Source organism: Ambystoma mexicanum, chromosome 4q, assembly GCF_040938575.1.
Source record: "Ambystoma mexicanum isolate Mex_15411 chromosome 4q, UKY_AmexF1_1, whole genome shotgun sequence".
In the NCBI taxonomy this organism is placed as follows: Eukaryota; Metazoa; Chordata; class Amphibia; order Caudata; family Ambystomatidae; genus Ambystoma; species Ambystoma mexicanum.
In genome coordinates this window covers 160969965-160996246 of record NC_090928.1, presented here as the reverse complement: position 1 = coordinate 160996246, position 26282 = coordinate 160969965, and the positions used below count along the sequence as shown (strand labels likewise).

At 45.7% G+C, this 26282-nt stretch overlaps 1 protein-coding gene across 3 annotated transcripts in view; it reads left to right on the top strand.

Annotated features, from left to right (window-relative positions):
* The window catches only part of PACRG (parkin coregulated), a 1057472-nt gene that overhangs the window by 691057 nt on the left and 340133 nt on the right, over positions 1-26282 (top strand). For all 3 annotated transcript variants that reach the window (XM_069607688.1, XM_069607689.1, XM_069607690.1), the window contains exon 3: positions 16398-16569. In XM_069607688.1, coding sequence (XP_069463789.1) covers positions 16398-16569 — 172 coding nt within the window. The remainder of the gene's footprint in view (positions 1-16397; positions 16570-26282) is intronic.

Genomic DNA, 26282 nt, shown 5'->3' with positions numbered 1-26282 from the left:
AAGCTGATGGGTAACGAAGCCCAGAATCCTATGATGGTTGATAATTCCGTGGAGGGGCACGTGAGCTGGTTTCCCCGATGACAATAGGGAGAAGAACTAAAGGCTGGGTTAAAAACCCAACTCGCCCTCCAGTAACTTGATGAAACGAAAGGACCAAAATCCAAAGTACTTGATAACGTAATGCAGCGAAGAGGAAAAATGCCAAGTCCGATTCAGGGTAATCCAAGACAGTCCAGAAAGCGTTCCGAGTTCAAAATGATCCAGCAAACCGAGCCAAAGGACGTGTGCAAAGCAAATCCGAAAATAGTCCAAGAGTCAAGAGCCGTGAAATACAAAGTATCCAAACGCCGTACAGAGTCGTCCAAAGAACAGTTGTGAAGCGCGGACGTGCGGAAGTTCAGTGCTTAAGTAGTGGATGCTTCCGCGTCACCTGATCCGCGAGTGAGACGGATGAACGCGTCACGTGACCCGCAGACGCGACATGTGAGCGTTGTTTAGAACTCAATGGTCTCCATGATCGCGGAAATTACTTTCTGCGTGCAGCATCCTGTAGCCGGCGCCTGCGAGCTCCCTCCTGCAAACGTCATGGCAGACGCCAGTGGAGGAACGGGGAACCCTTGAGTCTGCATATGTGGCCCTTGGGGTAAACCCGCTCACGTGACACCCGTCCACTGTGAGTGACAGGGAATGGAAACCTGGCTGGGGTAACTGGTGCATTGTGAGTGTTGCCTGTCCTAGATAGAGTGTGAATGTCTGACCTAGAGGCTTGTGAAATAGGGACAGAATGAGGAGAAAGCGTGATAGTTATGCTCTGAGGCCTTTCGGCAAGTTGGCGCTACATAAAAAAAATCAAATACATTTACTGCATGAAAGCTTAATGATTTTTCTCACCACTTCATTGTACACAACTTGCAGCTGTTCAACGTCATAAGATTGTTGCACCACCATCTGCAGTCATTCAGGAAGGGAAAGGCAACAACGGTCTGTGTTTTCTCGGTTCTGAGGGGGCCCTATTGGGGATGGGGTGTTCGGAAAGCTTCATTCGGACCATCTAGTGTGGCCCATTAGTTGGTGGCAAGTAAAATATGTCCCCTTCCCGCTTGCTGCCTGTTTTTTCTGCATTTTTTGCATTCAACCCTGCTGACTTTATTATTCTTTTTTTTTTTTTGCTTTCAAGTGTACATTGTGCCGCAAGGCAAACACATAAAAATAATGAGGCGCCATAAATTGGCTGGCCAATAAAAGCCGCTCTCGTGTGTTTTTCATATTTTAAGTGCGTGCCCGTGGATTTATGGCGGGTTGCGTGCGTGGAGGATACAAGAGCGAGGCGGCAGTGGCGCAGGAAGAGTAGGTTTGCAATAGAGATATCCTGTCGTAGGAAGTCAGGCGCACGCACTCTGGGCGTCTGGCAGAGAAGGGCCCGTGCCAGGTGCTGCCGCCGACGGGCTGCTCCTATCAGCCAAGCTATATTTGGCTCCGATATAAGAGCACTTACTGATAACGGGAGTCAATGGCCGGAGAGGAATGCCTCGTCTCCAGGGCCTGAGTCACAGAAGCGTTTTTCAATGGCACAATCCCGTAGGAAAACGCTATGTGGTGCATATACGTTGCCTCCGTGTTTGAGGCGTGTCTTTGAAACTTATTTTGCAAGGCGTACCCCATTATCCCCACTTGTAAGACATTTATTTTAATCAACATCGGCATTGGTATTTCAACAGCAAATGTATATTTTTAGTAACCTTGGACTTTCTGCTTCAGGGAATGACCGGCTCTTTTTCTAAAACATGTTTTGTATGAAGCTCCTCCCTCTGTCAGAAATCCAGCACCTCTGGTCTGGCTGGGTGTCTGAATGTTCAACATGACACAGTAATGTCAGGATGTTTCATGATTTAAGTTATTTGCTAGTGCAGACTAAGTCGACGCACGGAAATAGTAAACTCCAGTCAGGTTTTTTGTGTGCGTATCCACAGTGAAACATTGTTATCTAATCCCTTTCATAGGAGAGCCTTTACATATGTGTTGGTCGTTCTGAAAAACCCAACTGGATTCTTCTAGTCCTTGTTTTTCAAGGCCACCTTAATTTACTCGGCCTGCTTAATCACTGCTTAAGCAGTAACCCTTAGCTAGGGGGACATTACTGCATCAGCTAATGCCCTGGGGCCCGTAGATACCTAATGAAGGCCGTGGGTTATTACCAGAAGTGGTATTGCCCCCCCCCCCGGCTGCAAGGGGCTTATTGCTATTAGTACCCCGGCACATTAGAGCAGGGTACTAATAGTTACTTTTTTAAAGTTGCGTGATGTCTTTGGCATTGCACAACTGAAAAAAAATAAGAACAAAAAATGGCTGCCACAGAACGGGAGAAGGGACTACATAGTACCTTCTCCCTTGCAATGGTGGCCATTGAAAAACGAATTTAAAAGTGAACAAAAAAGATGGCCACCATGAAAGGGGGAGAAGGGACTAAATGTAATCCTTCTCCCTTTCCATGGCAGCCATTGAAAAAAGTAAACAAAGATGGGTGCCAGGGAACAGAGAGAAGGGACTACATGCAGTCCCTTCTCCCTTTCCATGGCGGCCAGGACACAGACCCGACCATCCCGACAAAGGCTTTGTCGGGCTCGTAACGACCCAGCGAGGGTCAATGAGCTTGCTTGTTACAAGCTGATTGACCCTCTCCGTTACTAATTGATTTTTAAAAAACGAAACACCTGTATTGACTGCAGACCTAATCCACTTTAACAAGAGGAAAAAGTTCCTATTGAGTATGAATAAAAAGTAGATTTAATTTTAATTGGAGAATTTTTCAATAAAATTAGGTTATTTAACTTTACAACTTTGGCTAGAAAAAAAGACACTTGTATCCGTTATTATGATTTATGTTGTTTATGGATTGCAGACCTAGCTTCGGGAAGCAACAGACCACTTTACAAGCCATAGGGAGAAGTGCACAGTGAGGGAAGCTGAGTTACAAAAGAGCAGGGAGCTAACACAGGGGGAGCAATTTGGCAGTAAGTGATCTACAAGTAACCAGGAGAGGAAACCGAGCAAGTGACAAGGTGGATGGTGTGACCTTGGTGTTTGGGAGGAGCAATTCCTTGAAGATGAGGCTCTTGAGCGCCTTCCTGAAATGTAGAAATGAGGTGAGCAAAACTGATGTTGACTGGGAGGAGGTTGCAGTGCCTGGAGCATAGACAGAGATGGGCTGTTTTCTGGTTCTTTCCTTCCTGCACCAGCGGAGTTCTACTCTGCACATATCCTTATTTCTGGTGCATCATAGGCCTCCGGAAATGCTGAGCTGCTCCCTGAGGTAGCTTGGGGTCTTGAGAACAACATAATTGTAAATGATGCAGTGGGATTTCAAGATGGTACATGTATGTAGCCGGAGCCAATGCAGTTCGATGAGGTTGTGGGGATGTGGTTGAATTCAATCGTTTGAGTCATGCTTTAGCATGCAGAACACACATTGAGGGTGTCAGGGTAGTTGCTGGAGGTCCTTTCAGAGGTGGGTAAGGACCAAGGCTTGGATATCAAATCTGAAGTTGTTTTCCTGGCTGGGGGACTAGATTGCCCACAGGAGAGAAAATTGGCACAAACCGTTTGTGTCTTTGTTGCTATGTGCTCTTTGAAGGAGAGGTGTCTCAAAATGTTGCACATAAGGAACCTGATGCAGGTGATCAGCTGCAGTGTGAACCCCTCAAAGTTCATAGTGGAGAGTGAGGTCTGAATGTCGGGGTGTTCAGTGATGTAGGTCAGCAGTTGGAATTCATTCTTGAGGGGATAGAGCTTCGGGTAAGGGATCAACATCTAGGACTGGAACAATGTGAGGCAGGTTTGAGCTTGTGGATGCCTTCCGTGGAGGTATATCATTCAGTACAGATGCATGTCATCTGCATATCAGGAGTTGGGGATGTTGTGTGGCACCAGGTGGGTTCTGACCAGTTCCATGGTCGAATATGAAGGTGCAGAGGCTGGATCCTTGAAGAACTCCATAGGTGAAGCATAGAGTTGCTGATCTGTAAGAATCCATTTCGACAAATTGGTGGCAGCTAGCAAGGAAAAATGTAATCCAGCTGCGGATGATCTTGCTGATCACAAATGCTGTGATGCAGAATGTTGGTGAGTATCTGTTTGATTGCTGCCAAGAAGTCGATTTCCCAGAGGTAAGGATGGCCATCATCAACGATGTTCAAAGCATCACTGATCATCTTGATGGTAGCCATTTCCGTGCAACTTCATTGATTTGGTTGCTGGGTTACTAGCTATGTTGAAGTCGAAGAAGATATTGTTGGTCAGGGAAGATGTTTCGGTCATGGTGAGAAACAAGGTGGGGTGACAAAGTCTGTGAAATCTCCAATGAAGGAGGTGATGAACTTGGGTAGTTTGTAGGTGTGGTGGAAGTCGGCTCCATCTGTAAGGGACAGTGGGAAGTGTCAGGAATTGAGCCCAGTGCAGCAAATGTTTAATTTTCAGTGCAGGTTCAGAAATCACCCAAACCACTGCCCTAAACATGAGCAACAAACCAAGTGAAGCACAGGAGCCCAAACGCTCCCTGATTTGACACTGCATTTTACAGCACAATATTCCGAAAGAATTGATGGAAAAAAGACATAGAATGTACAGGCAGCTCTAAACATATCTCCACAGCAGTCATTCAGTTATGCCTTGACACTCAAATTGAATTTAAGCCCAAAATTAATACTGCAAACTTAATATCCCTTAATTACAAGCCAGGCAGTTCATACACTGCACAAGTCTCTTTTAGCATGTACAGTTGAAAACTGTAAACAATTTTGGGCAGACGTGGGTGCAGAGCAGATTTCTGCCCGATTTGCTAGAGAGCTATGGGCACAGATGGCCTTTTCTGTCCGTACATTCCCTGCCAATGTCTGTATTGATGTATATATTTTTTACTGTATGTATATTTTAGAGTTTGCTGCAGCATGTTGGCCCTCACATTCCGGCCACTTCCAAACCCTTGTCAGGGCACACCAACAAATGAGAAACATTCCCAGAGGGGCAGTCGAAAAGTCAAGCTAGACTCAGGGAGAGGTTACTATATATGAGAAGAGTTGGGATAGGGGAATCTTCTTTGTCCAACATGGCTCCAAAAGAGGGGAGCGGGATAGGCACAAAGTTGTGAGAGGAGGACGACCGGGGCTATTCACAAATGGGAGAAAATAGAATGCTAGAGAGAGTCTGGCCGAAAAAAGAATGTACTAATTTCACACACATTTGCATCTGTGTTCAGACGAAAGCATAAATGAATGATAGTAGGTTGGTTTATACACAAGGGGATTGTCCACAACAGGCACCAATTATGTACTTAAAATCCTGAGCATATTTACTTTAAAGTCTAAGTTGAGCTGGACAACTGAAGGGTACTTGGTTACCAGTGGTGACCCACTCGCTTCAAGTGTACACTAGTTGTCATGGGCTTCCATGTTTTGGATGGGCGTTGTGGGGATGTCTAGTATGGCCATGAAACATAGAAAAGGTGAAAGAGGGGACTTGGGAGCTTAGTGCCAACTTGAGATCTCATTCCTGTGCAATATTGTTGTCACTCATGACATTGTGTATCTTAGCTATAAGGGAACCCTGGCTGTGTTTACTCAGCAGGGGTTCCAGAGTCCAGAGGAGGCCGAGAGCTGAAGGAGAGAAGTGGTCCACTGCTGGGGGCCGTTCTCCTGGATGTACCTTTTTCTGAACTAAACCTCTCAACTCAAGTGAAGCCTCAGAAGTGTATTATTGAACTATCTTAACATTGGCAACGAGGTTTGGGCCCAGTGAGATATGGCCCCCGGCAACAGCAAGAACCCTTCACCAGTTTGGATTTTGCCCGGTGCAAGGAAGCACAGGAAGGGTATCGTGGTCGGTTTGACCCCCTGGACCTGGTCTGCGTCCCGGAGCAGAGTTCAGCCTGAAGCAGAGTGCGGGCCCCGGAGGCATTGTTTGTTTATGGGCTTGGAAGATGAGAGGAGCATCATTTATTTATTGGAATCGGGGAGTACGGTGGATCACAAAAGCAACGCTGGGGAGGGAAGCCTAGCGTTAGCTTCTCGCGGACTTGCATTATACAAATGCTTAGTTGAGTGCAAGGTGCCAGAATCGTGTCATCGTACGATCCTGCCATTGGATGCACCCGCCACCACTATTTACATTTAAGAACACGGACGGAACGTCGCAGAGCGATTACCTGCTGGTTTGCCCGCACGTCACTGCAGTCCTCAGCTCTCAGAACGCGACTGTCTTCCGGGTTGCTCTTCTTCCTGCGGCCGCACGTCAGCACGCCGTTGGAGAAAAGGATCTCAAGGCGTGGCGGCCATCTTTGGCCCGTGTCATCTACCATATTTCGCAACCATACGGGAGTTTTGTGTGAGTCAGAATATGTGATTTTAGCATGGAGTGGTGACAGCTTCTACAGCGAATTTCTGGACACGGCATTACTGGTGGGTGCATGCGCATAACATTAAAGAAACTTTGCAGATTTAGAGAGTTTGGATCATTTGCAAATTTGGGGACAGCGCTTCAGAGCAGAGGGTTTGCTTGTCATGGGGGTGACAATGCCCAGGTTGAGAGATGGCAAACATTCCGGCTCCAGTCTTGTTCCTTTCAACGCCAGGTGAACCTAGAGTGCGTTGGTTAGACTGGAAGGAGGGGTTTTACAAATATGTGCTGGCTGCATTTGGCCCCAACTTTTCCAATGAGCGCAAGGAGGCACTCCTCTTTCATTGTTTGGGTGCTGCTGGGCAAGAAGTGTTAAAAAAGCTTCCGGAGCCATCAGATATTCCTGAATGGGGGCCATTTGAAAAGACTCTAGCAAAGTTGGATAAACATTATTGTGTTGAGGAGAATATAATACTAGAAAAGGTACAAGTTTGCCACAAGAGCCCAGAAGAGTGAGGAGAATATTGAAGAATGTAATTCTTAGAGGTTTGGCTATTAAGTGTAGATTTGGTCATTGTCAGGACGAACACATAAGGGATCAGTTGATGATCAAATGTTCTAATGACAATATCAGAAGGGAATTGTGGAAGGAAAGGAATCCCTCTCTTGACGGAACCATTGAGATTGCGAAAATGGTAGAACATACAGATAAATGTATAAAAGTTCTTCAAGTAGACAATTCATCGCATGATAGGCCCAAGACAGATGACAATGAGGCTGCCATACAAAAGGTTTCAAAAGTGGTGCAGAGAGGTGCTGCAGGGCCTCCATGCCGTCCTTTGCAAATGGGCAGGAGGACGGAGAATAGTCAGTGTCCTGCCTCCAGGGTGCCGGGCCAACAGTGGTCGTCCATGAGGGCAGCCAAGGGATCGCCCAGTGAGACTAATGTATTTAAGGGTGGTAGAGATTCCGGTTACTCGAGAGGCACTCCAATAAGGAGGTGCTTCAGGTGTGGTAGTCTGTCACATTTAGCATCTGACAAAGAGTGTTATGCAATCCACATAATATGTAATCACTGTGGAGTGAGAGGACACATGGCCAGGTGTTGTAGGAATTTCAATGCAAGCTCAGGTCAGGTACATGAGGTCAATGTAGAGCATGAGTATGACCCAAATGATGATGATGATGGTAGGGAGGTGGTGTTTTCAGTCCATGCCATTGATGGGAAAGTGAAGAAAAAGAAACCATATGCCACAGTGATGGTTGGAGGTATACCTGTGTCGATGCTCATGGATAGTGGAGCGGATTATACCTTGATAAGTGTGCATGTGTGGAGAGAAAAGTTTGGATGCTGTACCTTATGGGAGAATATAGTGAGAGCGAATGCCTATGGGGATGTACCGATAGAAATAATAGGATGTTTTGAAGCAGAGTTGCAATTCAAGGATTGGAAGTCAACAGGGACATTTCATGTGGCCAATAGGGGTGGAGAACTCCTGTCCTGGAGTGATCAAGCAGAACTGAAAATACGGCTTCAAGCAAGTCACCCAGATCAAGTATTGGTGGTATGGAGTGAAGCCACCAATGCCAGTACCGTGGTGAATAATGTGAGAGCACAAACCAATACCACAGTTGATAAGTTAGGATGTTTGAAAGGGTTTGTACATAAGATTCAATTGAAGAGAGATGCCACTCCACAAATTGCTAAATTACGTACCATTCCATTAGCTCTCAGAGAAGATGCAGAGAGAGAATTTTGAAAAGAATGGAGAGTGAAGGAGTAATAGAGAAAATTGATTCCTCAGAGTGGGTTAGCCCTATAGTGATAGTAAAAAAAGGTAATGGATCTCTACGAATATGCATAGATCTCAGACATCTTAATAAGATGGTGGTGGCTGACAAATTTCCACTACCCAGGATAGATGATCTAATTGCAGGTGTATCTTGTTCTAGAATATTTTCCATTATTGACCTAAAATCGGCCTACCATCAGGTGGAGCTACATTCTGACTCCAGAGACCGTACAGCATTCATTACTCCAATTGGTCTTTACAGATGTGTGCGTATGCGGTTTGGATTGGTTTCGGCGGCAAGTGTGTTCCAGAGCATAATGTACAAGTTACTAGGAGGTGAAAGAGGTGTCATGTGCTACCAGGATGATGTGCTAGTGTGTGGAAAGGATGAAATTGAACATAAGAGACTAGAGAGAGTGTTGAAAATATTCAAAGAAGCGGGTCTTGCAGTGTCACTAGAGAAATGCATATTTAAAGCTAACAAGGTAGAGCATCCTGGTCATGAAATCACGGGGGAAGGAGTCAAACCCAAGGAGAAGGCCATAGAAGCCATTTGTAGGATGGAAGTGCCAAGGTCAAAGGCAGATGTATTGTCATTCCTTGGCTTAGTTGAGTTCTATGGAAAATTTGTCAGAGGGCTGTCTGACATGTCAAGAAATATGAGAATGCTGACTCGGAAAGGTGTTACCTTTTAAGTGGAATGATTCATGTAGGGAGGAGTTTGACAAGATTAAGGATGCCATTGCCAATGCACCTATTTTGAGTATGTTTAAAGAAAGTAGACACTCATTACTTTTTGTAGATGCCAGTGATTATGGTATTGGAGCAGTCTTAATGCAGGAGGATCAGGAAGGTCTGCACACGATAGCGTTTGCATCTAGGTCTCTCAAAAGGCCTGAGAATAGATACTCTGTAGTGGAAAAGGAGGCACTAGCTTGTGTCTTTGGAGTGGAAAAATTCAAAAGGTTCCTGTGGGGCAGGGAATTCACTTTGTTCACAGACCATAAGCCTTTGATTGGTATATTCACCAAAGGTGGCCTGGAGGGAGTTTCTAGGCGTATTATGAAGTGGGTGACCTCTTTACAAGGATTACAATATAATATGCTACATGTCAAAGGTGAAAACAATGTGATTGCTGATGCCTTGTCCGGATCAGTGCTGAGAGAAACTTTGACGAAAGAAGAATTTTCATGTCATGAGAGCGATGTTGACATTTTTCAGGTTCATGAGTCGATAAAGGACAATTGGGACAATGCTTGTTCCAGGGATGATTTGTACCAGAAAGTGTTGGGTTTGTTGATGGAAGGCAAGACCAAGAGTTATCTTGGTGATCTAGGTGGTTTTGCCAAGGTTAGAGAAGAACTCTGGATTGATAAAGGGTATTTGCATAGGGGTCATCAAATGGTGGTACCTCTCAAGATGAGGAAATTAGTAATTGATCAAGCTCATGTTGGGCAGTTGGGACTTGCCAGGACCAAAGGTTTGGTTAGGTCAGAGTTCTGGTGGCCTGGTGTGGACAGAGACACAGAAGAAGTAGTCAATGCTTGTAGTGATTGTATTGAAGGGAATAAGGGACTCAGAGTGCAGAAAGTTCCCATGACTATGAGGAGATCACCTACAGTTCTGTAGGATGAAGTTGGACTTGTTAGGCCCTTTTAATGGAAGAGGTGGGAGAGATACTTATGTATTGGTTGTCATGGATTTATTGTCTAAATGGCCTGAAATATTTATACTGAAGGATATCTCCAGTAGTGGAACCATAAAACATATGAAGCAATTATTTTGGAGAGAAGGTTTCCCCAGAGAGTTCTTGAGCAGTCATGGCATAGAACAAGCAAACACCTCTTTGTACCATCCCCAAACAAATGGGTGCGTAGAACGCTTCAACTGCACCCTCATGGATGCCATTAGGATTGCTGTGGCTACTGGGGGTGATTGGATAAGGACTGTAATGGAGAGGACAGATTAGCTCCGCAAGGTGTTACAGGTGTGTCTCCTTTTGAGGTGTTAAGGGGAAGGAAGCCTAACTCACATATGTGTCCTGGTTGGATAGAAAAATCAAAAGTAGTGGGAGTGAATGTGGAAAGTGTGAGAAGGAGAATATTTGAGTCGGGGGTCAAATCCAAAGAGCGGTTTGACCAAAGGTATGCCTGTAGAGAGTTCAGACTTCAGGAAGGTGACTGGATTAAGATTAAACTGCCTACTAAAGTTCGCAAAGGTGCATCTCTATTTTCCCAGCCTAAACAGGTTGTGAAAGATTTAGGATATTCTGTTCTTGTCAGAGGAGGTGGTATTTGGAACAAGGAGAGGATAGCACCTTGCAAGAATGTTGAACCAATGTAATTTAATATCTTTGTTCCAGTAGTCTACCCACTTTAACAGTTCTGTTATTTTTAATAATGATGTGTTTTTCTTTCAGATTTTCATTCATTGTTTGTATATATATTTAATACATTGTTGTTTTTCTGTTCATTGATTTGCGGTGAAAGGAAGGGAGGTGTTAGGAGGTGCTTACTGCCAACTTGAGATCTCATTCCTGTGCAATATTGTTGTCACTCATGACATTGTGTATTTTAGCTACAAGGGAACCCTGGCTGTGTTTACTCAGCAGGGGTTCCAGATTCCAGAGGATGTTGAGAGCTGAAGGAGAGAAGTGGTCCACTGCTGGGGGCCGTTCTCCTGGATGTATCTTTTTCTGAATAAACCTCTCAACTCAAGTGAAGCCTCAGAAGTGTATTATTGAACCATTTTAACAGCACTTGGTTACCAGTGGTGACCCACCCGCTTCAAGTGTACACTAGTTGTCATGGGCTTCCATGGTTTGGATGGGCATTGTGGGGATGTCTAGTATGGCCATGAAACATAGAAAAGGTGAAAGAGGGGACTTTGTGGGAGTTCTGTATTAGGGCTCCCAAAGGTTAGCAACTATGGGACAAATTTAAATGGAAATGAACAATTATCTTAGGACATGCTCAGAACCTAGTGTCACCCTTTCTTGTTAAACTTTTACGAAAGTGACATGTGTGCCAGCGTTTGTCCTCTGCCTCCTCCCGTAGCATGATTCCCTCGAAAGGCACTGCAGCCTCTTAACACACAAAGTTTATGTATTCAGAAGCTCTATAACAGGGGTCAAGTCCTAAAAAAAACAGCATGTGGACTCATGAACATACCAATGGAATGTGGCTTCACCAGAAATTAGCATATCAAGGTGCCCTCTGAAAAAGTGGAGGGACTCCATCCACCCACATGAACCCTCGACTTGAGCCCTGCTCTACAACATCAGAGCCAAGCTGTCTGTTTTTAGTTTCTGCATGGGAAAGGGGGTGCCTAGCTGCATGAGCACGGAGGGGTCACTGGGAACCCTTAATCAGGCAGCTTTAGTCGATGGCCCCCGTTCTGGCAAACTCCTGCAGGCACAAACCATGCGTGTAGATGTAACTGTTGACCCCCAGACGGCAGTAACACTTGTGACAGAGAAATTGGCGAGTACTGCAGCTGTCACTGTAATGTGATGCTAGCTATTGTTCACAGAGTAGGTGCTGTAAATAGTTCATAGCAGCAAACAACCTTTTTTTTTTTTTTTTTACAATAAACAGTGCAAATATTTGTTTAACCAAAAACCGCAGCATGTTTCTAACTGAACTAAAGTTCCAAGGTTTAGCAGACGTCCAGAAGATAATTTGTCGCACTCCGTCATGGCCCACCGCCAGGGAACAGCGAATTGGTCACCGAATAGAGCAAATGCTGTACTGTGCCTGCTATTGGTTTGCGCACTTACAAAGTATCCGTGAAAGGAGACTCGAGGTCCACGGGGGGGCCACTTAATTGAAATTTACAGACCATGAAAGTATTGCTGGGTTTTGATCAAAAATAAGACAAGTGTTTATTTTGCGCTTCGCAAATGGCAAGCAACCATCAAGCACAGGTCACCTCAGTTCATAACTGGTCCTGTGCTAATCTCGCTCAAAAGAAGGAAGCCATGTTATGGCTGTATTTAACATGTGACTCGATAGATTTTACACGCTACAGTATCACAAATGTGAGTAGCGTAGATTTAGTGCCCATACCTTTGCTGATTATTTGTTAATTTGGAAGGAGCCAAATGCAAGAAATGTTGCTTGCTTCACTGTACTGCAAGACACAACACAGGAATGTAATAACATTTTAACCCATCAACTGTTTTCTTTGGCTTTGTATTAAGTTGTGCAGTGCTACGTAGAAATCTGAATAAAAAAAAGAAGGAAGCCGAGAACCTGTTCTCTTGTCCCTAAATATCATGCTCATAATTCAGATATCAATGGAACTCTCACCTCCAAAGCCAAGGGGCTTTAAGGAGCCCTGTTCCTGGGGGTGGCATGGAAACGTTTACTGAGGATACAGGGACTGCGTCGGCAGGGAGCCCCCTGCCTTAGAGCGGAGCTTCTCACTGGACCCACTCTAAAGTCTGACTGATATTGAACCCCTGTGTAGACCTCATTGAATTTTGGTAATGCGACTTTTAATGTTTTATGATGCATGTTCTATAATGCTTAATCAATCTGTCTATTTACTATTTCCAATGAGCAAATTAGCCAGATAAGTACCTTACAGCTTGCGTACATGGTGTACTCTGACGACGCATGCCTCCCTCGTTCATGCCACATTTATTTGGTGATGCATTTGCATCAAAGATTCCTTGAGAGCCCAATAATTAAGGAGTCACATAATGGATTTCGACTGATGGCCAACTATCTCAAGAGGCCTCTGCAGTATCAGAAGCTACATGACTAGACTAGAACCTCAGAGATGCAAGAAGGAATTAACCAGAGAATAGGCTTGTCCAGTTATGCCCGGGACTCTGGAATAACATATCACCTCCTCTCCTCCCTCCCCTAGCTTTCCCAGGCCGCCTCTTTCTGTATTCGCCCCCTTTTCTTGTACAGTGATCCATTGCTCGTGCGGTAGGTTTGCACGGTATAAATTGCATTTGCATATATACGATGACTCTGTACCTAAGAGTAGTTTAGATGCTTACACCGCTTGAGATAGCTTCCTGCATGCAAGCTTCAGCCTGTGATGCAATCACTGCGAGTCGCTGGTTGTCTTGTGGTTGCCCATCGATAGGCCTTTTCGGGTTCGTAATGTGACCCACTTCGTAATGTGCCCCACTTCAGTGTTCGTGGAGGAGGGGATGCCTCCAATTTTCAGTGGCCCCTGCAGGGCCTAGGGCTTTTGTGTGGCTTTTGGTGGCTGGAATCACCAAGTCCCCTGTACGTATTTCACAGTGGGGTCCCGTAATTTTCGTGCGTGCCACTGGACTCTTAAATTACTGTCGATATGTTTTGACTCATTGTAACCTCTGAAAGGGATTCTCCCACAGGACTTAGGCTTTTAATGGTTCCACATCACTGTCTGAGTCCTTCCCAAAAACCACTGCTGTGGTGGTTCGGTTCTGTAGACATATGCCGAAAAGCCACACATCAGCTTGGGTTGCCTGACTTTCCTCGCCATTTCAGCGTTTTCGTCTCGCTTGCTGTGCACATATTGAAGCATTCTGTCAAGTTGAAACATGTCCAGAAGTAGATCTGGTTAACATTCAAAGTGATAAAAAACACATGAAAAGGAAATTCCAGAAGAACGGAGATATTTAAATACAAGTGACCTACAAGCCGCTTTCTTGTATATTTTGTCTTGTATATTTTGTGTGTGTCGGGTTTTACAGAATACAGTTGCTTTTTGTGGAGGTCAAACACGGTTCAATCAACTTCAGAAAGTATGTTCCAGAACATTACGTCAAAGGGCGGGTTCTTTATTTTGACTGTTTAGAACACAATCTATCTAGATTTAAAGACCACCAAACAGATTGCGCGCAAGTGGTGGGCAAAATGACAGCAACATCCAGATTTTGGTTTTATTTCCCAGAGGATAATCGGCACCACCCATCTACAGAGCATTCCGGATGTCCAGGAAGACTCCAGAAGATACAGGGGGCTGCTTGGTCTCGGGGCAAATCAGGAGATGGCTGTGAGCAATTCCAGATGTGTGCCTACTGCCTTTTACCATTTAAAGACCCACAAACTGGAATAAATCTTGAACTGCCTGGGGCCTCTGAGCAAATCATTGTGAACCCCATTCTTCAGGCATCCCTGAATTTGCTCTAGTTTTCAGCTTTGTAAGTTGAGCATAAGGTAGCGGGTGCAAGTCTGTGATGTCTTGAGCATCTGCTCATTTGCTTCTGTTCTGATATTTGTGAATGCGACCCCTTGTTTCCAAAAGGGTTACTGTAGCAATGGGACGGCAATGATGGCCTCTTGGGTTCAAGGGCCGATGGGGCAAGTTCTGTGCGTGAGAGCGGATTACCAGCAGCTTCTTTAGTAGGCTTCTTGGGAAGTGCCCTATAATATGTACCGGTTTCCTCCACCTTCAGGGTCATTACGGAATGACTGCTGCTGCGGCTGCTGTTGAGATTTTTCTTTTCAGAATAAGTTGTGTGAACCCCCATTACAAAAACCATTGGCTCTGTCTGAACGGCTGCAAAAGGCATATCAGAAAAATTCCTCTAAATGTTTAGATTTCTCTTCCGACTGAGTATGTTAATCCTTTATTAGCTCCTGGCATGGAGGCAGCAGCCAGTCCAGTTTCTCTGATCCTGGGTCGGGTTCACCAGTTACAGCCCATGTTCAGAGCACACAGACTGCTGCACCCTCTTGTTTTTTAGTGTTGACTGTCTCCAATGCTTTGGGTGACAAGATAACAACAAAAAACGGGACAAGCAATAGACATAGAAGTAGGACTAAAGTAAACACAAATAAACCTGTAGTCCTACATCTATGTCTCTAGCCTGTTGCAGGGGGCAGAGGGGTGTGTGCTCACAGGTACACTGCTCTCATTGCAGGAGAGCGGCTGGGGAGGCAAAGGCAGAGTGTATGGGGGCGTGAAAAGCCATACCGGGACGTCTGGTCACCCTACCCATGCTGCCCAAAGCTGGCCATGGCCCAAGCCCTCTTATCTCCCACCTCTAACCCAACACTAACCCCAACCTTCACATCTTCCTCGCCTCCTCTGCCCTACCGCGCCTCCTCTGCCCTACCGCGCCTCCTATCTGTTCCCGGTTGCCTCAGAATTAGAAAGGGGACTGTGCCTAATCTCTGCTTTTTTTTCGGCAACCCTCTTTGTTTGTATTTTTTGCTAAGGCAATTATCAGGTTAAACTAAACAGTCCCGTGTTTACAGGTTGACTGCTAAAGGTTGACCTTCCTAAAGCCCGATGTAATTTAGTGCATTCATGTAAAAAAGATGGCAACCTTTTGTAAAGTCGACCCTGTTTACTTTTTGTGGTTGCTTTTTTAATGGGGGAGTTCCCCACCACACTCCCTCATTCACCCACTTGCCACTCTTGTATTTCAGAGGCCCCTGTTTTTATCTAAGCATGTCCCTCACCCTAGTTCTAACAATAACTCTACTTATATTGGCAGATGTTTGCTCATGATTAAATTATTTTTGCTTGAACTAGAACAGTCTCACTATCGGCATTGGATCATGTTTAAGTCGATTTTGGCCTGAATACCAAACAAATGTATTCTGCTAGATATTGGCTGTTGACTAATTTGTAGGTTTTATTCTAAACAGGATCGTGACTTCCCACAAAAATAAATAGGGAAAAGCTGTCTATTATTTTCTGGAAGGTGTAAGCACAACAGTTCCCCACCTGATCAATATCCTTAGCTCTGGTAATTAGGGCATGCTCTTGAAGAGGCGAACCAGGATACCCTGACGCTACCTGTCCGTCTTCCAACACTTTGTAGTATCCATTGTTCAGGACAGACCCCAGGGCCTCAGGGTACTCCAGTGTTTGTTTCCACTCTGTCGCAGCCGTTGAGCGACTGGTTGTTCAATTAAAATTGTGTCTTCGTTCATTGAATATAATTTTGTGCTGCGGGTCACGTGATCGGGATCTGGGAATGGCAACAGATCGGTCGTGCTTCAGCATAGTAAACATTAAGTGAAGTTAATTGCTCGTACAGTGGAACGAAAACATTGTAACCAGATCACAAATGTGAGATTATGAAGCCTTTTGTGTGCTTGTTGCATTGAATTACATGTGTGCGTGCTCAGCATGGAAACCCCCCCCCCATCCCTGTCAGTTTCTTTTGTAAGTTGCTCCTTGGCCCAGCAGATTGTCTTCTCTTCCTCACTGAATCCTAATTACTCGTGCCTTCTTCTCCCCGTCGCTTTGCAGGTGGAGATTGAGAAGCTTGACTACCATCACTACCTGCCGCTCTTCTTTGACGGGCTTTGTGAGATGATGCATCCCTACGAGTTCTTCGCCAAGCAAGGGGTCCACGACATGCTGGAGCACGGAGGGAACAAGATCCTCCCTGTCATTCCTCAGCTCATTATCCCCATCAAAAGTAAGTGCGCAGCTCCGCGAGAGGCCGACACTCTAGGATCAGTGCAGCAGCTTGACAGCTCGGCGGCCGCACATGGGGTGCATGGAGTGTGACGGGGAAGAGCGCTCAGTTTAAGCAGACACTTGCATCATTGCTTAACATAAAGGATGCTTCCTATCAATGTTTTGGGGGCTGATTGCTATCAGCTAACCAAAATAGCTGGTAGGAAAACAAGAAAGCAAAATGATTTGCTTCAGTTGCCCAGTATTCCGGAACTTATCTTTTTTTCATTCATTTTATCATACTCTAATATCTTGCAAGGCAGGGTTCTGCCACCTTTGGCTCACCTGATTCTTCAACTATCACTCCAGTTAGGCCTTCCAGCAAAGTAAATGCTCGGAGATCATGCCAGTCATTGTCAGAAACACATGGAGAGCCTCAGGTTGCATACCCCTGTTCTAAGATATGCCAAAGCGGCCGGATTGTGTATGTAGTGACTACACAAATATAACATGTTCTTAAGGTTGACCTCTAGGATCTGAAAAGCATCTCCTCATGTGTTTACATAAAGAGCTAATCTACTCAGTGGTATGGGGTAAGTGCCTTTTGAAAAATGTTCTGTGATGTCTCACGTGATGGGCAAAGAGATTAAAACCTACAGAGACCCTTTCAAATTGAGTGTAAGGGGCTGAGGGAAGGTCATTGGATAACGTTTGAATGATTTAAGTTGGAGAATGCCCCTTGTCCAAAGGGCTTCGAAGAATCCTATTTTCTTCCCGTTTCAGCCACATTTCAGAATTTTACCAACCTGAAGGGGTTTCAGCTCCCAATCGCCTACTTTGACAAGTGGGTGGAATACAGAATGTGCACATGCTTTTGGATGTTTTAGGAGAGGGGGTTGGGTCAGCTTGTGCTTGAACACAGCACAAACCTGTTTTAAAGTTCTGGAACTGCTGTGAAATAAAATAGCGGTGAACAGCTTCTGGATTTCTCGCTGCTGATTGCTTCGAATGCTAGGCGGTGGTCACTACGTTTTGACTACTTTGGCTTTTGGTGCATAGTTTAGTAATGTATCCATTTGTGTGTAACTTTACAGAGTTCCTTTCCTCAAATGTGTTTTCCAAGAAGTTTTTTTGTGTCAACAGAAAGCACATTTGCCTAGTGCTTTGTTTTCGCTATACATTTATTTATTTATTTATGCATTTATGACAGTGCGCCGAACCCTTAGGTATTTAGGCGCTGGTTACATTGATTGGGAGGTATGTACACGGAAAAGGATCTGGCTGGAAGAGTAAAAATGTTAGGAAGAGTCACATGGCGGATGTGTCCGTTTCAGGGGTGGTGTAGAGGCCTGGTTGACTTAGCCAGATAAGCCAGGTCTTCAAGTTTTTTCTGAAAGTCCAATAGGGTGGCTCTCTTCTATGTATATCTTGTTTATGTGTAAGCCAAAGCACCATTACAACATACTACTTCTTAGGGGAGCGTGTTTGTGACTGGGGACTCTGAAGCTCAAACATTCCTAAATTGTATGCTCTGCGTTGTAAACATCAAACACACTTGTGGTTTTCATCAGCTTTTTTTTGTCTGTAAAGCCTTATTAGACATGTCTTGAGCATTTTTGAGTACATTCCAAAGTTACTCTGCCTGTTATTTCTCTTTTCTGTTTGTTTTACTGTCCAAAGTGTTTATTTTATAAAATAAAGCAGAGGTTCAGAATTTGGAAGAAGCAGTGAGCCCAGAGTAGAGTCCTTCCTAGAGCCCTGGCCAAGCTCCTTAGGTTTTTGCTGGGAGCCCACATGTCTCCTTTATGTAATGGGTCAAGACCAGGAGGAAAAGGTTGCAAACCAGTGGTTTACTTTACTAAAGGCTTGCAATAAATACAAATGTGTGTCATCAAGAAACAGCACTAAAGGTGACAGTGGGTTCTTCTGAACTCTGCAGGGTGTGTGCACCCCCTGCCCATCCACAGCTTAAAGGCAATGCTTACATTTACCCGAGGCCAGCAGTAGGCATCACACACTACTCATTTACCACAGACACACCGGACAGGATCCTATCCTCAGAGGTTATTTAGATACATAGGTCTGGGTCCCCAGGAGAGCGGGGCTGCTCACAAAGGAGGGCCCAACTCATTCCTGAAATGCGAACATGACTAGATCTGAATGGATGGGTGCTTCCCACGCGGAGGCGTGTGTACGTATGTAAAGGAAACGGGCTGCGATAGCTCGGTGGGGCATGTGGAAATGAAAGTGGTTAAGGAGGGCGGGGGTCGCGGCGGTCCTGCTGAGGGTAGCCATTCAAGATTCATCTGTTTTATGTGGCCGATGGACATTCAGTAGACTAACTGGAAAACCATGGAGACCGAAAGGTAGAGGAGTCCTGACATTGGTACACCCTCATTGGATTAAGTCAAACACAACCAAAGAAGAGAAAAATGCAATAAATACGAACAGGATTTGTGGAAGAATTATGAATGTACCGTGGAGTGGAAAGAGAAGGTGCCAAGTATAATACAGGTTCGTGTGTGTGGATTAGAGTTAGACCAACGAGGGGTCTGACAACTCACACAGGGCCAAAACTAAACCACAACGACAATAACAGGAGTGCCGAGAAGCAGCAAGTTATTATATACAGTGATGGTCCGTAATTAGATAAGGTTACTGTTTATTTCGGGGCTGATTAGCATGGAGACAAACTTCGACCAACCAACGCGGAAGCGGCTCTGTGGATCAATCACTGGGCAGTTCCCTATTCGTAAGATGTAATTTGTCCAGAGTTATTGGCTAGCATTTGCCCTTCTTACTTTGCATTTCTGTCAGTTGCCCTTCTTGAGTTGAGCAGCAAGGGACAATCATTAGCAACCCTTTGTACATCAGGTGTGTTCCCAACTGTCTATGCCTTCTACTTAGCGTCCAGTTGATGGTTGGCATCATGGAGACTTCACCAACCTCAGGATAGACTGGAACCTCTTATAATACACCTGTTGTCAATCAAAGAAAGATCATTTGGCTCCTTGAAAAACTCTGCTCTTATTAAATTTCACTCCACTCTTAAATGGAAAAAGAAACCGGAAGTTGTTACTGACTTAGCCTGCCTTTTTTTGTTTCTCCAAAGTTCGTGAGGTGGACAAAGGAGTAAAGGCCATGGAAACATTGTGGATAATCAGTGTTTTCTGTGCACTCTCCGCAGATAGAAGCCGCTTGCTGTGATTTCTTGGTTGGAGTAATTGCCTTTGGCATGATGCTATCCATTCAGAGAGGGTCAGACTAATGTCTCAGAATTGCCTCAGTCTGCCACTTCTCACAAAACGGCTCTGCTAGATGATGAAAACCTTTCTCAGCCTGTGCATGCTGTCGGAGGCAAGGGTGGGTCAGTACGAAAGACTCCACTAAGCATTATCATTATGTCCAGTCCCTAAAGGAGACGTAAAAGCTTGTTTCCGAGACTTGGTTAATGGTGTCAGCAATGGCAGGAGCAAAGCTTGCCTGGCTGAAATGTCTGCTTTTAAAGAGTTTACCAATGCACTTCCTGGCGAGTAATCAAATTGAATCAGGAAATACAAGAGAACCTGGAGCTTGCCAAGCCGCAGCAGCCCAGACAAGCATGTCAGTTTGCTGGCCGAATATCCTGCCGCCACGATCGGCCAAGGATACTGTAACTACAACTTCCCAAAAATCTGAAATTGAGCAGGAACACTTCTATTATTAAAACAGCAACCTAGTTCTGTGTGCAGATTAATGTGGCACTAAACCCGCAGAAAGTAAAAACAAAAATAAAAGCCAACTCACCTTTGTGTCATAATGGAGGACACCTATGTTCAACAGTGGAACTTTTGCCACACAGTAATCTCAGGATAGGATTACAGGACAAGGTTCACTGGAGATCCACTAGCACACACGATGGGGAGCATAATGTAGGAGAAACCACCACTGGCTTCAACCTACACAGGCTCACTTAATTTGCAGCAAAGCAAGATATTGCAGTGTTTCAGAGGCCACCCACATCCAGTTCCTTTCTCATTGTCTCCTAGCGAGCCCAAACCATTGTTCCTGTTATGCATTTTTGAGTGTCCAGTGATGCCTCTAGATCATTGAAATATAGAGTTCAGAAAGAGGCTGGTCCTGTATCATGATCATCTGCCTGGTGAGTGAGGCCTCTTATTTGAAAACCTCTCGGTCCTGCCCACTGTCTATTCTCTTTGAATATCAAGAATGTGTGAAACTCGGGAGGTGTGATAGTAACTGTCTGTAGGACCTTAGGCCCTCAGGAGCCATGGAGATGCAATCTGTTGCTTTCTCTTGTCGATAAGGGGTCAAAACAAGCATTGACAATGCTAACAGTTTGGGCTTTTGTGTAGACATGGGAAAGGAACTTGCCAGGTACTGCCATAGTGGTATTAACTAGCCATTGGTGCTAGCAGGCGCAAAATGGTGCAGGTACCTGTGCATCTAATAGGAGTGACTGGTGACTGTCTAAAACTTCTATGTATGACAAACCGGTTGGCTTTGCAATGCTTGTTTTTAGCAGGAATTCAGTTAAGCACTCACAGAGTGCGTATTACTTCCTTGAGAGGTTGGCTATCTCTCAGCTTACCCTCCACACATAATCTGTTCATTGTCTCCATGACCATCAGTCTGGCTTCAGAGCATCCAGAGGCATGCAAACTGCTCTTCTGAACAACTGTAAAAACCTGCTCTCAAATCCTGACTCCAACTCTCCCTTTGTCCTCATTCTTCTCAACCTCTCCTCTGCTTTCAACACAGTAAACCACAACATCCTGATTTCTCGTCTCTGTGACAGCCTGGGGATCACAGATCAGGGCCTGGCATGGCTTGCCTCCTGTCTCTGACTGTCATTCCCAGGTGGGACTAGGGTCTTTTTTCTCCACTATCGCTCTCTGTACTTGTGGTGTCCCCCAGGGATCTATCCTATCCCCCTGGTTCTTCAATCTCTACATGGCCCCTCTGGCCCGCAGGATCTCTGCCTTCACCTCCAATTTTCAGTGTTATGTGGATGATGCATAGCTCTCTCTCAGACTACCCACGGCCGCCTCCTCCCTGCTCATCCCTGGCTCTTTGTCTGCAATTCAGTCCTGGTGTGCTGCGAACAATCTGACTCAATGCCAGCAAGACTGAGATCCTCCTCATTGGGACCCCTGCTCCCACTTTCCCACTGTCACTATGGACAGCCTCCCTTGGCCCTGCACCCTCACCCACTAGTGAGGCAAAAATCTAGGGGGTCATCTTTGTTTCCACTATCTCCTTCTCCTCTCACATCTCGGACATCTCTAAAAAAATCCCACTACCAGCTGCACCTCCTCAGAGGTATTCAACCTTTTCTTACCGTCCCCCAGAGGCTTACTATCTGCAAAGCCCTGGTTCACTGTAGACTGGACTGTTGCAACAGTCACTTTCACAATCTTCCTACTTCCACTCTCTGACCTCTGCAACTCATCCAGAACAGACCTGTGAGACTTATCCCTGGCCTCAATCCCAGGGAGACTGCATCTCTCTGGCACTGAAATCCCTCTACTGGCTCCCCAATGCTGCAAGGATCAATTTCAAGACCCTGTGCATAGCCTACAAGGCCCTCTGGGGCCGGGGCCCACACTACTACAACTCTTTCCACCGTAAATACTCTCCCTGTAGAGCCCTCCGCTTGTCCACCTACAACTCTCTCTGGCTGGGCCAATTTTCAAAACAGAGATTTGGGGTAGATCTTTCCTCTGCAGGTGCCTCCCTCCAGAACAGCCTCCGTGCCTCTCTCCATCTTGAGCCTGATTACCTAAAGTTATGGAAACTCCTCAAGACCTTCCTCTTCTCTTCCTCCTTCTCTCACCTCGCCTTCAGTAACCCCTCCATCCCCTATTCTTGCCTACTGCCCTCCTCCCTCTCTCCCGCTCTCAGCTCCGTTTGATGACTGGTCACCTGCTGCACCTCCAGAACCTCACAGGTCCCAGGCTCCCCCGCAACTGCCTGCACTTGCCCCCAGGCCTCTGCACTCCACCCACCACTTCTGCACTTTAGTTGCATTCCTTGAGAATGGTAACCTCTTGGCATTTAACCTAGGACCTGACCTTGGACTGGGCTCACTTGCCCCCCCCTTGCATTCCATGTCTGGCACTATTGTTACCTAGAATGTACTGGCTTGGTCCGCCAGACTTAGTGTGGTAGTTTTTCTTGTTTCTGTATTTCCATCTCCGTCCCACCCCCCTCCCACTTATCTCCTTACATCTGTCACACACTTGCACTATCTGAAACATTGTTGGCCGAGTATGGTAGCTTAAAGACTGTGTTCTTCTCCCTCTCACCCGCTGTCGCTCCTTCCTTTGTGCCTTACACCTGCACTTGTAGTAAGGCCATCAGGCCAAGTATGCTGGTCTTTTTTTATGATTATTCAGAAATTTCACGGCCTAAGAATTACTCTGTATTCCCCTGTTCCTGTCCCAGCATGAAGCACTTCACCTTTGTAGAAGTGCTCTATAATAAAACAGTTACAATTACATTTATTAATCCAGTGGCTGAAGGCAGACCTGGTTGGCATTTTTACTACACCAGTAGTGGATTTACAACTCCAATAACGTCTAACTCTCAGACTGCTTTGAAAAAACACTGCCAGGCACCCAGAGTGCAAAGTTTGGTGGTAAGGCTTGATTAACGCGAGCTCAAGGAGTAACCACGAGGAGGTGTATTGGGCGGGGAGGGGTTGGGACGGGATGGGAATGGCCATAGGGATTAGCATGGCCATGGGCAGTCAGTGGGTGGTCAAATAACCAAACAGCTCCTTCAAGCTTTGCATCACTCCGCATATGCCATTTCTCCCTATCTGTATTCTAATGCAATAGTTTTGGCTTAATTGTGTGGCAAGCAACACCTAGTAGCCCAAGATAAAAATAGGATTGCAGTTGTTGCCCCAATGGAAAATTGTAGTGCACATGGTTCTGCATGATTTGAACATGCATTGAACGTTAATATTGAAAAGTAAAAGCGAGAAACTGTTATGCATCAGAAATGCACATCTGCCACTAGGGCACAATGGGCATTCCATGCATATATCAGAGCAGCGACCCATTTACTCACGGAGCTCTCTGACCAGGGCCATTAAACATAGAAATCATGTCGATATGAGGCCATTTTAAGTGGGAAGGAAGGAAGGGACGGAGCTTTTTGAACATATTGCGCGTTTATCATTAACAGCGCTTCGTCTGAGTTCTCAGCTTGCTAAGCACTTACATCTGCGTGTTCTCCAAGGTCTGCGACAACGCCACTGTTCTAGGGCCTGGCCTGTCAGAGCCCGCATCCGGTCGGATAACAATGTGTTTCTTGGACATTTCCTTCAGCGCTTGACGCATTGAGTGCTGTTCCGTTTTTAGCATTCGGTAATTAGAGAGGGTAAGGGCGCCTGGTGAGAACAAGATCCCGCTCCCGAGCAGCGCGGGTGCTATTAGAACATGGCTGCGCCCTCCACAGCACACGGGGGCCTTTACCTGTCTGCCACTGTGATTGAGCGCCCCGTTGCATGTTAACACGTTCAATCAGCAATCATTGTTAGAAACCTTGGCACAGCCCCACTGTTCGGCTGGGAGCTTTTGAAGGGCTGCTCTCCTCGCTGTTCTACTTCGGGAATTGATTTCGGCTTCGAGCTTTCAATCGTTCAACTTTGTGTCTCGGCCTCCCATCTAATGCACACCGATGCCAAGCAACTTTCACATGATTGCATGGCCCGCTCGTGTAGTACTAGGAATAATAAGAGTCTTTGCATGCCAGATTCCCAGCCTTTCTACGCACTGTAATAATTAAGCAATATGACCCGAGCGGCGGGGGCATTACCGACTCAGGTAATGTCCCCGCCACGAGGGTCATATTGCTATTAGTACCCCGGCCCGGATTATATGCATGACCGGGGCACTAAAAGCATGTTTTTTCTGTCCCGAAAAGCTGTGGCGTTTCTGGACAGAAAAAAAAAATAATAATAAAAACGACCAAGAAAATGGCTGCCGGGAAAGGGAAAACGGGAGTCCGTTTTCTCTTTCCATGGAGGCCTTCGGGAGCGGAGCGGACGTGCTGCGCGTCCGCTCCCGAAAAAAAAAAAAGAAGCAGAAGGTAAGTGGGGTTGGGAGGGCGGGAGGGAGGGGAAGGGGAGAGACATTTTTTTTAAAAAAGTACCTTCATCCCTGGTGGGGGACGATGGAAGCCTCCAGATGTGTGGAGGCACGGAGTCTCAACACTGCTGGAGGCTGCCATCGTCCTCCACCAGGGACGCAGGAGCAAGAAGGTAAGTGGGGTGGGGTAGGGAGGGGAAAAAAATAAATAAAAAAGCAAAAAAAAGCTTACCCGAGTCCCCAGCGGGGAGCGGAGGTAGCCTCTCAGCCGTGGGGAGGCTCAGAGCGGTGATGGCCCGGCTTCGAGCCTCCTCATTGGCTGAGGGGCAGCCACGCCCCCTCGCCGAGGACAAGGCAGCTGGAGTCCCTGCCGAGAATCAAAGGATTCTCGGCTTGGTAAGGACCCGGCGAGAGACAATCAGAATGCGATTGCATTCTGCTTGACTCTCGCCGGGTACTAATAGGTGTTATCACCCCTTTAAATAAAACTCAATGTATTGACCTTGGAAGGATGCTAGTTCGAATCGCGAAGCATCGCTGACCCAGGCTTTCAAAGTGCAGACTGGTCCTGTGTGTGGGGCGAACACTTCTGAGCTCATAATCGTGACTTTTTGTTACATAATGCGGTCATAGTTTTTTCCATTATTAGTTCTGTAACTAGGAGGTGTTGTGATTACTATTGGTGCCAAGGAACCAATCTGTGGCGTCCATCTGCTCAATAAATGGACATACCCGATTTAATGGTACTCAATTTATCAAACTTAGAAGGATGACAATCTGAGTTGGTTTTTGGGGTGTTGGAACCTAACACTTGCAGGTTGAATAATGGTATTTGATTTGGGGTTTTGCTCTGGGTGCAGCTACTTATGCCAGCGACCTCAATATAGCACCTGTTGGTCTGGTGTCGCGTTGGTGTGTTGGTTTAGGGAGGGACCAGTCCCCTCCTTCCCTTGGTTCAAAGCAATAACAGATTGGTACACACTTAGACTGCACCACCTGTAGTCATATTGTTTCCATAAAAAAATGAAATTTAATCACACTTGATTGTGTTGTCGGAGCAATTCTTTTATTTATTAGCTCCATTGCCCGTTTTGTTGTTAACACGTGTTTCAACCTCTCAAGGGCCTTTCTCAAAACATTAACTTATTTGTGGGCAAAATAGATCATTTTTAGTACTTTCGAGATTCAGTTTAGTAAAATCACTGGTTAATCCCTGCTTCGGCGTTGTATCACAGTCCCTCGCGTCGGCACCAGTCTACTGGGAGGTTGAACACAGATCTCCAAAGCAAGCTGTTAACTCGCTTAGGTGTCTGACCAGCGATCAATGATTTCAGTATATACCCAATAATCCTTAGTTGAGACATGACATACCCATAGAAGCTAAGGCATGGCAGGACGTTGCATCAGGAACATCAGACTACAAAAAAAGAAAACTCTGAGGATCTTCCTTCTCTCACCAAGCGCCAAAAACCTGGAACAACCTTCCAAAGCACATACGTAACACAAGAAACCACTTACTATTCAGGAAATTACTCAAAACTTGGCTCTTCACGTCATAACTAGAAAAAACGGCCACAGGGGCACACTCACAACTAAAACATTGATGAACGAAGAGACAAACCCTGATCCATAT